This window comes from Urtica dioica, chromosome 7 (genome assembly GCF_054948205.1).
Source record: "Urtica dioica subsp. dioica isolate 48M chromosome 7, U.dioica_male_clone48M_v1_H2, whole genome shotgun sequence".
NCBI classification, from domain to species: Eukaryota; Viridiplantae; Streptophyta; class Magnoliopsida; order Rosales; family Urticaceae; genus Urtica; species Urtica dioica.
Window position 1 is genome coordinate 22,017,794 of NC_142762.1, and position 13,601 is coordinate 22,031,394.

At 37.6% G+C, this 13,601-nt stretch overlaps 2 protein-coding genes across 2 annotated transcripts; both read left to right on the forward strand.

Annotated features, from left to right (window-relative positions):
• The first annotated feature begins 268 nt into the window (after nucleotides 1–268).
• Nucleotides 269–3,706, forward strand: LOC149390407 (uncharacterized). The gene is made up of 3 exons (XM_089621310.1): nucleotides 269–1,554; nucleotides 1,936–2,197; nucleotides 2,911–3,706. Exons 1-3 carry the CDS (start codon nucleotides 635–637, stop codon nucleotides 3,076–3,078), a joined length of 1,350 nt encoding a protein of 449 aa, XP_089477436.1. The 5' UTR covers nucleotides 269–634; the 3' UTR covers nucleotides 3,079–3,706.
• A 3,151-nt stretch (nucleotides 3,707–6,857) lies between these two features.
• On the forward strand, nucleotides 6,858–11,192 carry MC1 (metacaspase 1). Its single transcript, XM_089620764.1, has 5 exons — nucleotides 6,858–7,446; nucleotides 8,411–8,741; nucleotides 9,749–9,869; nucleotides 10,170–10,382; nucleotides 10,958–11,192. The coding sequence occupies exons 1-5, from the start codon at nucleotides 7,101–7,103 to the stop codon at nucleotides 11,015–11,017; spliced, it is 1,071 nt and encodes a 356-aa protein (XP_089476890.1). The 5' UTR covers nucleotides 6,858–7,100; the 3' UTR covers nucleotides 11,018–11,192.
• Nucleotides 11,193–13,601: the final 2,409 nt, after the last annotated feature.

Below are 13,601 nucleotides of genomic sequence, written 5' to 3' on the forward strand. Positions count from 1 at the left end.
CGACCTCAATGACTCTGCCTACTTTGATTATCCATAGGACGACCTATCATCCTTGTCACGACGAAAACACCCGGGGATAGATGTTCTCCATTTGATGTGAGTAAGGTCCAAATGCAACGATCCGTTAGGCTAAAAAAAAAGTAAGGTCATTATGTATCCCTCTAAAAAAAAAACACAGCTTAAATACAAATAATATTTCCTTTTTCTTTTCCTTAGTTCCGAATATTCCTTAGTCGTGATCTTGAAGCCTATAATAGAAATCTTTAACGCGCACAGCACGCTCCCCAAAAACTCTTCAAAAAATAATATAAAAAGTTTCCAAAACTCATTTAAGTTCCCTCTTTCAAACCAATAAACCCAGAACAAGAATTAATATAATAAAAAAAGAGCGAGAGAAAAGAGAAAGAATCGCCAAACCCCACAGCACATTCCCAAAGACTCGCAATACAAACTCCCAAAAAAAAAAAAAAAAAAAAAAACTCCCGACCAAACGGATTTCGCCGAAAAATTCAAAGATAGATAGAGAAAGAAGAAGTGACACATAGGAATACGATCGAGGAAGCGAAGCGAAAGGAAAATCGAAATCCTTTTTTTTTTTTTTTTTTTTTTTCATTTGTGTGTGTGTCTCTATGTGATGCATCAGAAGAAATCAGAAGCTCAGATCGGAAAAGAAAGCAGCGGCGTCTCTTCCGATTTCAACCCGAACCCGAAAAACCAAATCCCCGTCCCTTTCTCCGTCCCAATCCAAACCCTAAAATCCCAATTCGAGCCGCCGAAGTCTCCGCACGCCGTGGACGCCCCGACGCCGTACAAGCGGCCACTCGTCCACCCTCCGCCGTCTCCGTCGCCGACTCTGATCAGGTTCCGCAACGACGTGGTTGTTCGGCCGCGAGCCCCGCCGCTGAGGAGCGCCGTGTTCCGCGTGGTCCGGCGAGTGAACCGGCTGCGGCGAGCCGTGGTGATTCTGTCCCTGCCGTTCTTCTACTTCCTGGTGTCCCAGCCGAGCCACTCGTTCCTGGTGGACTTCCTGTCGGCCTTCGCTTTCTCGGCGGCCCTCCTGTCCCTCAACCTCGCCCTCCCGCGCCTCCCCTCCATCCGCCTCTTCCTCTCCGCCAAGCTCGCCAACACCGCGCCGCCGGTGCTCTGGTCCATCGGGTCCCGCCGCCCCGCCCCCGCCTCCGGCTCCGGTTGCTGGGTCCAGGCGTACCGCAACGGGGACGTCTACGAGGGCGAGTTTCACAAGGGCAAGTGCTCGGGGAGCGGGGTCTACTTCTACTGCATGAGCGGGCGCTACGAGGGCGACTGGGTCGACGGAAAGTACGACGGCTATGGGGTCGAGACGTGGGCCCGCGGGAGCCGCTACCGCGGGCAGTACTGCCAGGGCCTCCGACACGGCTTCGGTGTCTACCGATTCTACACCGGAGATGTCTACGCCGGCCAGTGGTCCAACGGCCAGAGCCACGGCTGTGGGGTCCACACCTGCGAGGATGGCAGTCGCTATGTCGGCCATTTCAAGTGGGGCGTCAAGCACGGCCTCGGACACTACCATTTCAGGTATATCCCACCCACCCTCTTGCCTTTCTCTTCTCGTCATTGTCTTAATCAAGCCCAGACCTTTAATATGCGACAGATTTTTAAGTGTGGTCATTTCTATAAACGGAAGCTGAAATGAATCAATAACTTGCGCGGATTTTTGCTTCAGGTGTTGATTTTGTGGTTGATGGAATGAAAGTTTATGATTCTTTTTACCTTTTTTATGAAATGAATCAACAACTCACGATGCTAAATGCTGAGTATAAGCAGATGTGTCCCATGCGTCATTGACCAACTTTTGTTCATTCCTTCTTGCTGCTTACTACATAGAAGTAATATACCGATTACAAAGACCTGTCTTGTGCGACTTGACCAAACTAAATTCTATCTTCATTTGATCAGAAATGGGGACACATACTCGGGAGAATATTTTGCGGACAAGATGCACGGGTTTGGTGTGTATAAATTTGCCAACGGACATAGGTACGAAGGGGCGTGGCACGAGGGTAAAAGGCAAGGGCTTGGAATGTACACTTTCAGGAACGGCGAGCAACAATCCGGCCACTGGCAAAATGGAGTCCTCGACATTCCCAGCACGCAAAACACCACTTATCCTGTATCCCCAGTCGGTGTTTATCATTCCAAAATACTCAACGCCGTGCAGGTAATTTTTATTTTGCAGTCGCATTACCTTATTTCTGTAGGGAGAGTTAACTACTATATCTTTTGAAGAGCTCGATTAGAAGTAGATGAAATATGGTAATTAGAGAGGCACATTTACGTCTGGAGGTTACTTGTACCACAGTGGAAGTTTTTGTTATTCTGGTAAATAGCAGTAAGACTATGTAAAAAGTAAAACTTATGTTTTCTAACATTGATCTTTGGGTAATTTGCAAAAAATTAAAAAATTAAAAAAACCTTTACTTTCATTTTTCTGCAGAATGATACCCCAACTTTGTTATTGTGCAAATTTATGCACTAACATTTTAAATTACTGCAATGATTATCGGTTCTATAAAATAATACCTTACTCCGCAATACTGAGCAAATGATATTATTTTGAGTGCAGCTAGAGATTAAATTTAAATAGAGCAATTTGATCAAATTAAAACACTGATGAAAATTGTACTGTTTTTATGTGTACCATTTAAGATAATAGGGTATTTATAAAATGCAGGAATATAAGATGTTAGGGTATGTATTTGCAGGATAAAAATTTGAAAAGTGAAGGTATTTGCATCTCAAAATCACTTTGAAATCATTCATCACGTATAAAAAAACTTACCATCTGCACTAACACGCATGCATTTAACAATTATTGTGGCTATCTATAATAAGTTGGTTGTGGTGTCTCATGTTCTTCTTGTGTACCATCAGGAAGCAAGACGAGCAGCGGAGAAGTCTTACGACGTAGCGAAGGTGGACGAAAGGGTTAACAGGGCCGTTGCGGCTGCAAACAGGGCTGCCACCGCAGCAAGAGTTGCGTCAGTGAAAGCCGTCCAGACTCAAATGCACCAAAACAACGCTGCATATTCACTCGTGTGATCTGAACCCCATAACGACGCCTCATTCATTCATCTGTAGTACGAGGACGTACGTACGTTTGGGGGGCTCACTCCAAGTAGCTTCAGCTTCGTTTTATGTACGTTGGCATCGTCTTTGGCTCGAAAAGCGAAGAGGCAATTTAAGTGTATGTGAATAAACTCCGCAACTATATGGCAAAGGGAATCGGCGATGGCCACAGGTTGCGGGTCAGTGTCTTTCAATGTTGTGGTTCATTTTTGTAAAGATGAGTTAGATGTGTTGTGTCCGAGCCGGGCCTAGGTAGAAAATCAGAAGTCGGCTGGCTTTCTATGACAATCTTTTGCCCTTTCGACGAGTTGTCGGGGAAAACAGAAGAAGATAATAATTATATAAATAATAGAAGGTATAACTGATGCCATATTTGGTGCATTGTTAACAATTAATAACAGATATGGATGGAAGGGGAAATATAATAATTCTTCCTTGTTAAAAAAACGGTAAATGTTCTTTCCAGAGATTGGCCTAGCGTGTTCTAGTTTGTATTTTTCTTCTTCATAGAAGAAGCTTTCTTTTTCCTCTTTTTTAACTTATCTTCGAGTTTCTTAAAAAAAAAAAAGGTAAATATTTTTTTTTCCTCACTAGTTTTGTTTGTAGCGTTATCGATGTACTTATCATTTATGGATTAAAATATCAATTGAAAGAAATATGAACAAAAATTTTATTAAAAAAATAGTATACATATGTTAAAATCTTTTGAGCACTTTTGTTTTAATTCTGTTCATTTTTCAAATGATGTATTATTTGTGTAGTATTAAAAGTCATGATGAACTTTTATTGTTTACAAGGGCTCTATATTGTTCAAAAGTCTGAGATAATTAAACTTTCTTTAGAGTATCCGATGATGTCTCCACCAATAACTAAAAATATAGTTATATTTATAGTTTCACATTTAGCAATAACTAATGTTTCGTAAATTTTAGATAAATAATCACGTCCATGTATTTACACGTGTAAATTGACGTAAATAGCCCATCATTTTATTTCAATGAAAAGACAAATCAGGATCAAATCAGAAATGTCACGTCATGTTTATAACTATTTACCTAAAATTTATGAAACGTTGGTTATATAACAATCGCAAATGTTTTAGCTGATTAGTTACCTAATTTTTTATAACTAATATATTGATACCGGGTTTTACGGAGATATTGATTTTGTTTGGCTACTTTTTTTTTAATTTCAAAAATGATTTTTAATAACTAAAAAGATAAAAGTCATTTTTTGTACGTAGTTTTTACTTTTGACTTATATTTTCTCTTTTCAGACACTTTTATTCACTTATTTTAACTTTTAGTTACAATTATCTTTTTATACTTTTATTGAATAATTTTTTTGATTTTACCAAAATTTATAATTTATTTTTTACAATCTATAGACATCCACTTTAATATATTTTTGTTTACTTAAGCATATCTTAATGGCGGTTTAAAACGGTTTTTTTTCTTCTTCCGGTCCGGTCTAAAAGTCATTGCAAACGGTCCGGTCCGGTTTTTTTTTTTAAAAAAAACCATTAAACCGGACCGGACCAGTTTATTTATGAAATAAAATAAAAAAAGTTTAAAAAAAAAAATTAATCTCCAATTAGCCAAATTAGGCATTTATGCATGTATTTACCTCCCGTACATGGCTATATGTTTTTGTTTTGGTGGAAAATTAATGGGTTTTTTTTTTAATTATGTAAAACGGTTCAAAACGGTCTAAACGGTCCAAAATAGTCTAGAACGATCCGGTCTAAACGGTTCAAAACGGTCCGGTCCAGTTTAAAAGATTCAAAACGGTCCGGTCCGGTCCGGTTTTTACAGTTTTTTTGGTTCGGTCCGGTTTGGATTTTTTTGAACCATTTTGAACGGTCCGGTCTGGTTTTTTGGCCGATTTTGGACCGGACCGGACCGTGCACAGGCCTACCTACCATGGCAATTTTCACTGCTTATGGACCCGAACCTAGATGATCTATCCATGACTAGGATCATCTATCTGTATGCTTCTGCTAACGTTAAGCTATAGTTATTTTATAATAGCTTATCAAACACATGTCTGTTTTTTAAAACATCAGCTTTTTCCTACAGTAGAATCTAAAAGCATTTTTTTTACAGCACAACAATGATAAACAGAGCCATTAGAGATATTGATTATACCAAGATGTACTTATTTGATATATCAATTGCATCCGAGTATTCTATAAATTAATTTTATAAAAACACTTTTCAGAAATGATCGTAATTAAAAACTTCTATAGGTAAAAATATAAAGTAATCATAATTAGTTCACTATTGTATAATGATATGAATTCCTAATTTATTAATCTTGAGTTACCCACCTAATTAAATACAATAAATAAAACATTGCTTAAATGATAATTAATTGTTCTTTACCTGTAGCAGTTATCTATATCAACCCATTAAAGATCGTACCTATAGTAAGACTCCCTATCATAAGATAAGTGTTGTGTGTTGTTAATTCATCATTCACTTTCTAGAGTTCAATTCTTTTGAGAATGTATTCGATGAATTCATGAGACTCTTATATTGGAAGACATGCCTCAAGTCATACTTCTAAGTCTTACTGTTTTTCGTCGGGCAGGTATGACATAGGCTCAGAGGTTTCATTGATATGTTGTTATATGCCGGCTTGTTAATTGGTATTTCTGGCTCATGTATTACTGCAATTAACTATGAACAACCGCCTTAAATATACAACCATAATGATATAGTTAATATCAAAAAGACTAACTAACAATCTTGACATGCTTTATGGAACTAATACAACTAATACTTGCATAAGGATAATGAGGTATCAGAGTCAGTTTTATACGGAGATACATTGGTTACGATCGAACTCATACAGACCTTGGTACGAGAGGCGATACCATGCAGTTGAATGGGAATGATTTAATGCATCGAAATCCGATACAACAAGTATATGCTTTGCGGAAAGCAGTTGTCGATATGGTCTGTTTATAAGTTGAGTTCTTTTCCCATAAACTAGCGACCAACATGCAGTTCATATAATGCATTTAGTGTACGGCTGAGCCTCAATGATCCAGATCTTTCTGTGACCGAGCTGTGTGGTTTAGATAGTCGGACTTTGTGCGTCTGTGTCCGAGAAACACACACACACACATACACACCCACCCACCCACACACACACACACACACACACACACACACACACTAGCATATCGGCGTTCCTCGATTTTGAATCTTCGTTGGCCTTCTTCGTTTCTGGTAGAATGCGACTCTTCCAAGTACTATAACAAGCTATATGTTTTCATGTTATTTGCAGAGTTCAAGTTTTAGGAAAATGGATTCGAGTTGAGGATAATGATTTTGACGGAAAAATTGAGGAAAAACGAACACTAATCCCAAATAAAACTTTTAATAATTGATTTCGAAGATAATGATTTTGAGGTATTTATATCAAAGAAAAATTTAATAATTTCACTCTAAATACGTTGCGAATGATAAACAAAACAAACATAATTGAGCAAAATTTGACGGAATGACTTGTTTTGCACCAAAACGGGAATTGGAAATGAAGATTCACCAAAAAAAAAAAAAAGGTATGAGGAACAAGTTGTGAATGCAGGGAGTATTTATGTAACTAAATAACTATTAAGACTATTGATGAAATATAAAATTTCCTAATGAAATATCACTTCATTTTGTCCTTATTTACAACCATTTATTTTGTCCTCAATTGGAGTTGAGAATATTTATGAACGCGGAAGAAGGAATAATATGACTGCAAAAATTTACCATTTCCAAGACCAAAAGAGACTTTCATTCCAAGAAAAACCTTTAAAACAAAACTCATTCAACAAATAGCAACTCGTTCAACGAAAAAGCCCAAACGAGTAAAAGAACCCATAAAAAGAACAAGAGTAAACGCTCTCTATCTCTCCCTTTCGATCAATAGATCGCTCGCTCAGGGAATAAGTTCTGATATTCCGATTCCACCCCTACAAACTGCAACAAATTACAAGGATGAGCATGATGCTGGTCAACTGCTCCGGCTGCCGGATTCCCCTCCAGCTCCCCGGCGGCGCCACATCCATCCGCTGCGTGCTCTGCCACGCCGTCACGCACATCGCCGATCCACGCGCCGTTCCTCCACAGCCTCCGCAATCCTCCCACGCGCCACCCCCGCCGCGTCCCGCGTTGGGACACGCGCCGCCGAACGCGCACGGGAAGAAGAGGGCGGTGATCTGCGGGATATCGTACAAGTTCTCGCGGCACGAGCTCAAAGGATGCATCAACGACGCCAAGTGCATGAAGTACCTTCTCATCAACAAGTTTCGCTTCCCTCAGGAATCGATCTTGATGCTCACCGGTCAGATTATGTTCTTCTTAACTACTATTATCATGATCATTCGCTTCTCATGTTTTGTAACGCTTTGACTTTTTTACCTCGGACGGTCGACGATTTTGACTTTTTTTTTCCTTCTGTTCTTTTGATTTTGGGCTGGTTAGAGGTCTGAAAAGAAGATTTTTAAATCGTAAAAGTTTGATGATTATCATGTGATGTTAATCATGCTTGAATGATTTATGGTATTGAAGAGAGTCATGTGAGGTTAGTTTCGAATGAGAAAAATGTTTGAGGGATTAGGTTCTGTTCTGAGGGTTTGATTCTAGTTCTGTTTTCAATGTTTTGTTGTTCAATGGACACGTTTTTGAAGTTGGAGAGATTGAAGAATCAAGGTTTCCGAAAATGTGGGTGTTCGGTAGTTTGCCTTAGGAATCAGATTGTTGTTATTATTTTTTGATTGGTTTTGGCTGAGCTGTGAATAGATAGTGATGTTTTTACCATATAAGGTTTCATGTTCTGAAAATTGCAAGCATCTTTCATTGTGGTTTCTGTCTATTAGATCACAGGCTCTTATTGTGCCAAAATTATTCTGCGCATGAACGAGCCTGTCCAAATTGTACGGTAATCTACATATGTTTGATGATCTGATAATTTATGATTTAACATAAAAAAAAACCAAACATATTGATCGGGGTCGCGCATTGTAACAAACAACATCAACATTTATATTTTTTTGTCCTCCCCCTAGGACGTTCCGCCTTTACACCCAATGGATTCGTTGTCCTTCCCCTTTATATTTTTTGTTAGTTTTTTTTTGTACTTGTATGTTTGGCTTACTATGTTCGAGTGGGGTTACATATGATAATCAAAATGCTGCAATATAACATCTTTGATTACTGCCTTTGTATTTTACGATAGAGATCTTTTTCGTAGCTTGAACCAACAACCTTTTTGACGTGTTTCTATCGTACATTAACTTGAACTGCAGAAGAAGAAACCGATCCGTACAGAATCCCAACCAAACACAACATTAGGATGGCACTATATTGGCTTGTGCAAGGATGCCAAGCTGGGGACTCTCTCGTCTTCCATTATTCTGGTCACGGTTCTCGGCAGAGAAACTATAACGGCGATGAGGTCGATGGATATGACGAAACTCTCTGTCCCCTGGACTTTGAAACTCAGGGTATGATTGTTGACGACGAGCTTAATACATCGATCGTCAAGACTATCCCCCACGGTGTTAAGCTTCACGCAATAATAGATGCGTGCCATAGTGGCACTGTACTAGATTTGCCGTTCCTTTGCAGGATGACTAGGTAGGCTGACAGCTTTTATCAATGCATATTCAATTATTACTAGTATTTGGGAGATAAGTAGAATATTAACATTAAGGAAAATATGAACAGTATCCTGTGTATTTAATCGAAACGCGCGATTTATCCCATTAATTTTCAGAAATATCAGACATCTTAATATAGATGACACATACCTCCACTAAAAATATGTTATATCGCAAATACCACCACCATTTTCGTTGATTTTTTACACACAAAAAAACTCCCTAAAATACCTTTGATAAAATAAATATTTATTTACTATTTTATTAAAAAAAACCTCTCTTTTATAAATAAATATTTTGATTAAATTTATTTTTATATATAAAATAGAAAATAAAGAGTTATTTTATAACTGGTCTTTCGGGAAGTTCAATTTTTTTTTTAAAATAATAAACAAAAATGTGGTACTTGAGATATAACATATTTTTAAGGGAGTCATGTGTCATTTATATCAAACTGAAATGAGATGTCTGATATTTCTTAAAATTAAGGGCATAAATCATGCATTTCAATTAAACACATGTGAGACTGTTGATATTTTCTCTTAATTACTCCTTTATTTTTCTAGTTGAATAAGCTTTGGTTGTCACTGTCTATGAGTATCTGTTGCATCTGGTTTAAAATTTCATTTATTGTTTATCATCTTTTTTTTATTTCCACTAGGGGTCTCATTTTTTTCAGTACTGTTGAGCGGATTTAATGAATTAGGATATTCCCTTGTTGTTAGTTATAAAATCCGACTAGGAACATGAGTAGGATTAGCTCTGCTTAAATCCTCAGTTTTACATATTTTAATTTTAGTTATCCAGACAGTTAGTTTGTTTCATAGAGTTGTGGATCAGATTTTTGGTCCTAAGTGTAGTATTCTTTTAATTCAATATCAATGACAGACAAGTGGTTTGCAGGACTAGGCTGTGTTCTAGGTTGAATGACTCGTTAGAAAATGAAATATGACAGCCCTGTTCTCGTTTCTCTCTCGTCCACAGGAATGGTCAGTACGCATGGGAGGACCATCGACCTAGATCCGGTTTCTGGAAGGGAACAGCCGGTGGGGAAGTGATTTCTTTCAGTGGCTGCGACGATGACCAAACTTCCGCAGATACATCGGTCAGTACAACAAAATCTTGTTTTTTTATGATTTTTTCGCCTTTCTAATCTATACCCAGAAAAAAAAAAGTGTAGTATATTCATAACCTTTGGTGGTCAGTGATAAAACAGTCGGTACAAGATAAATGGGTATTTAAGAGATCCAAAGTCTCCCACAAGCCTAAGCTTCTCTGAAATCTATTTTCTTCCTCATTAAAAATGATTGTTTCTCATTTCAGTTTATAGACATAAAACCAACTAGTAACTAGAATAAGCACTCCCGGGTATAAGATCTTAACATTGCATTTGGTTACGAAGTAGGCTCTATCGAAAATCACGTCAACGGGTGCGATGACATTCTGTTTCATCCAAGCCATCGAGCGCGGGCAAGGAGCGACTTACGGCAGCATTCTCAACTCCATGAGATCCACCATTCGGAACACAAACAGCGGCGGCGGCGGTGGCGATGTTGTCACGTCTCTCATCAGCATGCTTTTGGTCGGAGGCAGTCTCAGCGGTGGTGGACTAAGACAGGTATTTTGCCTATTCCCAACTTCTTCTCAATAGAAATACCAACGACCTTTGCATTTATTAAGGAATATTTTATCGCTGCCATATGTCATTTTACCATCGACGAGGTCTTTCTGAGCTCTCACCAACATTGTGCGCATCAATAAATGGCCACGGATTTATTTCCATTAGTTTTGGGGATGGGTGTTTACAGTGAATAGTAATAAGTTTTAAGGGCGAGTTTATAATAACAGTAATAATGTTGATGAGCAAGTAGATGCGATTAATTTTGATGATCGGACGTGAAAATAGTGCACGAAGTTATTCTTTGCGAGAGGTTGTAAATTCTATCATATCTCGTTTGATATATTAAAAAAAAAAAATCTTGTCTTGTTTGATTATTTTTTTAGTTAATGCTGGCAAAGTTCATTTTTTCCCCTTCACAAAAACAGACTATGTCATAGTATTCCTTTTGTATGTATATACCAGTACCAGATAAGATATAAAAATAGACATAAGCGCTTTAATAGGTGTGAGCAACAGTAAGAGCTTAATTTTCGTTAAGAGTGATTTACAGTTTTATTTTTTTCTTCTTACAGGAGCCACAATTAACTTCTTGCCAACCGTTTGATGTGTATTCGAGACCTTTCTCTCTGTGATCTTGTTGTTTGAGTATATTGGTTCCCATTGCACTTTATTTTTTTATTTTTATCATATTTGTGCTATAGATAAAGGACTCCTTTCCTATCATTTAAAGGTTACGCTTGTTTAATTCTTTGTAATTTATTTACGGAGCTATGTAATATTTATTGTTTGAAGTATGTATGTACAACATATATATATATATATATATATATATATATATATATTATAATATTAAAACTCTATGTTGATACTATGCATGTATAATCTATAATTGAACTCTATCAGACGCGCACACGAACGCTAACATTGGGTAAGATCTGGGTAGTAGGATCCTACTCACACATTTTTTTATTATTATAAATTACATCTTATTTATACTTATTTATTTTGAATGAGTCTGGATCTAGATAAAATTTTAGAGAATATAAGATAACTAAAAAATAAACCCATTTAATATTATATCTATTAATAAAAAATAAACAAATCTAAATAAATAATTATATTAATAAATATGTACACTAAAATTTGCTTAGTATTCATGAATATAGTAATAATTTTAAGCGAATAGGGTACGTGTAAAATATTTAAAAATCATAACCTACTCGTATATTTTTTAATAGATAATATTTGTACCTTACTCATCTATTTATTCGGGTAAAATTCTACCTCATAAAAAATAAGATAATGTGAATACGTGAATACATGAGCAGTAATCGCGTTTTTGGATTAGCACTAAGAATTGTCCATGTTTGGATCTAGGCCGGACCTTATGATCGCTCCGACGCTCAACATTAGTCGTGTTGTATTGTGTTCTTGGTGAACGATTTGTACTTGTCTTTATATTTTCTAGAGAGAGAAAGTCGTGGAGTGATTTTTGTATAGTTTTGTACAGTTGAGAAAAACTTACATTGGAATGAGAGTGACATGTGTATTTATAGTGCTTTTGAGGTACATGAGGGACTTGATTTGAGCCTAGGAGGCTTGTGGGTCATGTTGTGGTCATGTGGAATGAGGTTGGCGACAACTCTTGGTGGCACAAGAGAGTTGGCGACAAGCTTTGGTGGCACATTGTAGTTGGTGGCACCATGGAGCATTTGGCCATTTAGAGTTGGCGGCACGGTGTCTTGGCAACATGGTTTGGGTTGGCGTCAAGGTGGAGGTTGGCGACAACCTGAGTTTGAGACATTGTGGGTTGGCGTCAAGACGGAGGTAGGCGACAACCTGAGTTGGCGTCGAGGTGGAGGTTGGCGACAACCCGAGTTGGAGGCATTGTGGGTTGGCGTCGAGGTGGAGGTTGGCGACAACCCAAGTTGGCGTCAAGGTTGAGGTTTGCGATAACCTGACTTGGAGGCACTTTAGGTTGGAGTCAAGGTGGAGGTTGGCGACAACCCGATTTAGAGGCACGTTGGGTTGGCGTCAAGGTGGAGGTTGATGACAACCCGAGCTGGAGGCACATTAGGTTGGCGTCAAGTGGGAGTTGGCGTTAAAGACTTGGCAGCTAGAAGGGTTGGCGGCCACATGGGGGTTGGTGACAATGAATGAGGTCTAATTGAGGTTTTGTGGCTTATTCGGGGTTTCTTGGGCCTTTGTTTGTGAGTTTGTCTTAAGTGACTTTGACATGAATATTTTGTCAATAAGATGATCTTGAACTTCTTTCGAGAGTTTGACTTGAGGTTTGACTTCAAGAGCTCTGTTCGTGGGCTTGGGCCCCATGAATTGATTTGGCGTGTCGTTTTTTATTTTTTGAGGTGTCGTTTTTACCTCGCAAAAATGACGACATAACATTAACCCCCAGTTTCTTGTACGACTTGTCGTACGATAATTTTTTTTTTTTATTCTCTTCTTTGGCCCGTGGATTTCAGATGGCGCTCTCGGAATTCCTTTGAGTCGTCGAAGGCCTAGCCTTTCGTTTATCGCATGTTCATATATTTATTTGTATGCCCATGAAATTTTGTGTATATATATATACATATGTTAAATACACGTCCATATATATTTATTTATTTGCATATATATATATATATATATATATATATACAGTGACGGAGCCACTATAGGCCCAGGGGGGGCTTAAGCCCCCCCTCAAATTTTTTTTTTTTTGCATTTTTTGCCCTTTTTTTAAAAAAATTACTTAAAAATTTATATTTTTGGCCCAATTTTTATAAAATTTTTACAATCAAGCCCCCCCTGAAACTTTTTTTTCAAATTAGCCTCCCCTGGTTTGCTTTTCTGGCTCCGTCACTGTATATATTAGTGTGTAATGCATAAAGCATTTTATATATAGTACTATATACACATATATTAATATATATATATATAATATATATATTTTCTTTGACGTGCATTGCACGAGTGAGTGTGCATAAATGCACAAAGTGTATTTGTATATAGTACATACACATACATAGATATTTTACATAAGTGTGAACATTTGTGTATATAACATGCATATATATATATATATATATATATATATATATATATATATATTTTCTTTTGATAAGACTTAGCTATTTTCTTTTGGTAAGACTGAGCGTGTGTGTGAAAGTGTGTATCATTGAATGTACATCAGTTGCTTCCTTTCTTTCTTTTTTTTCT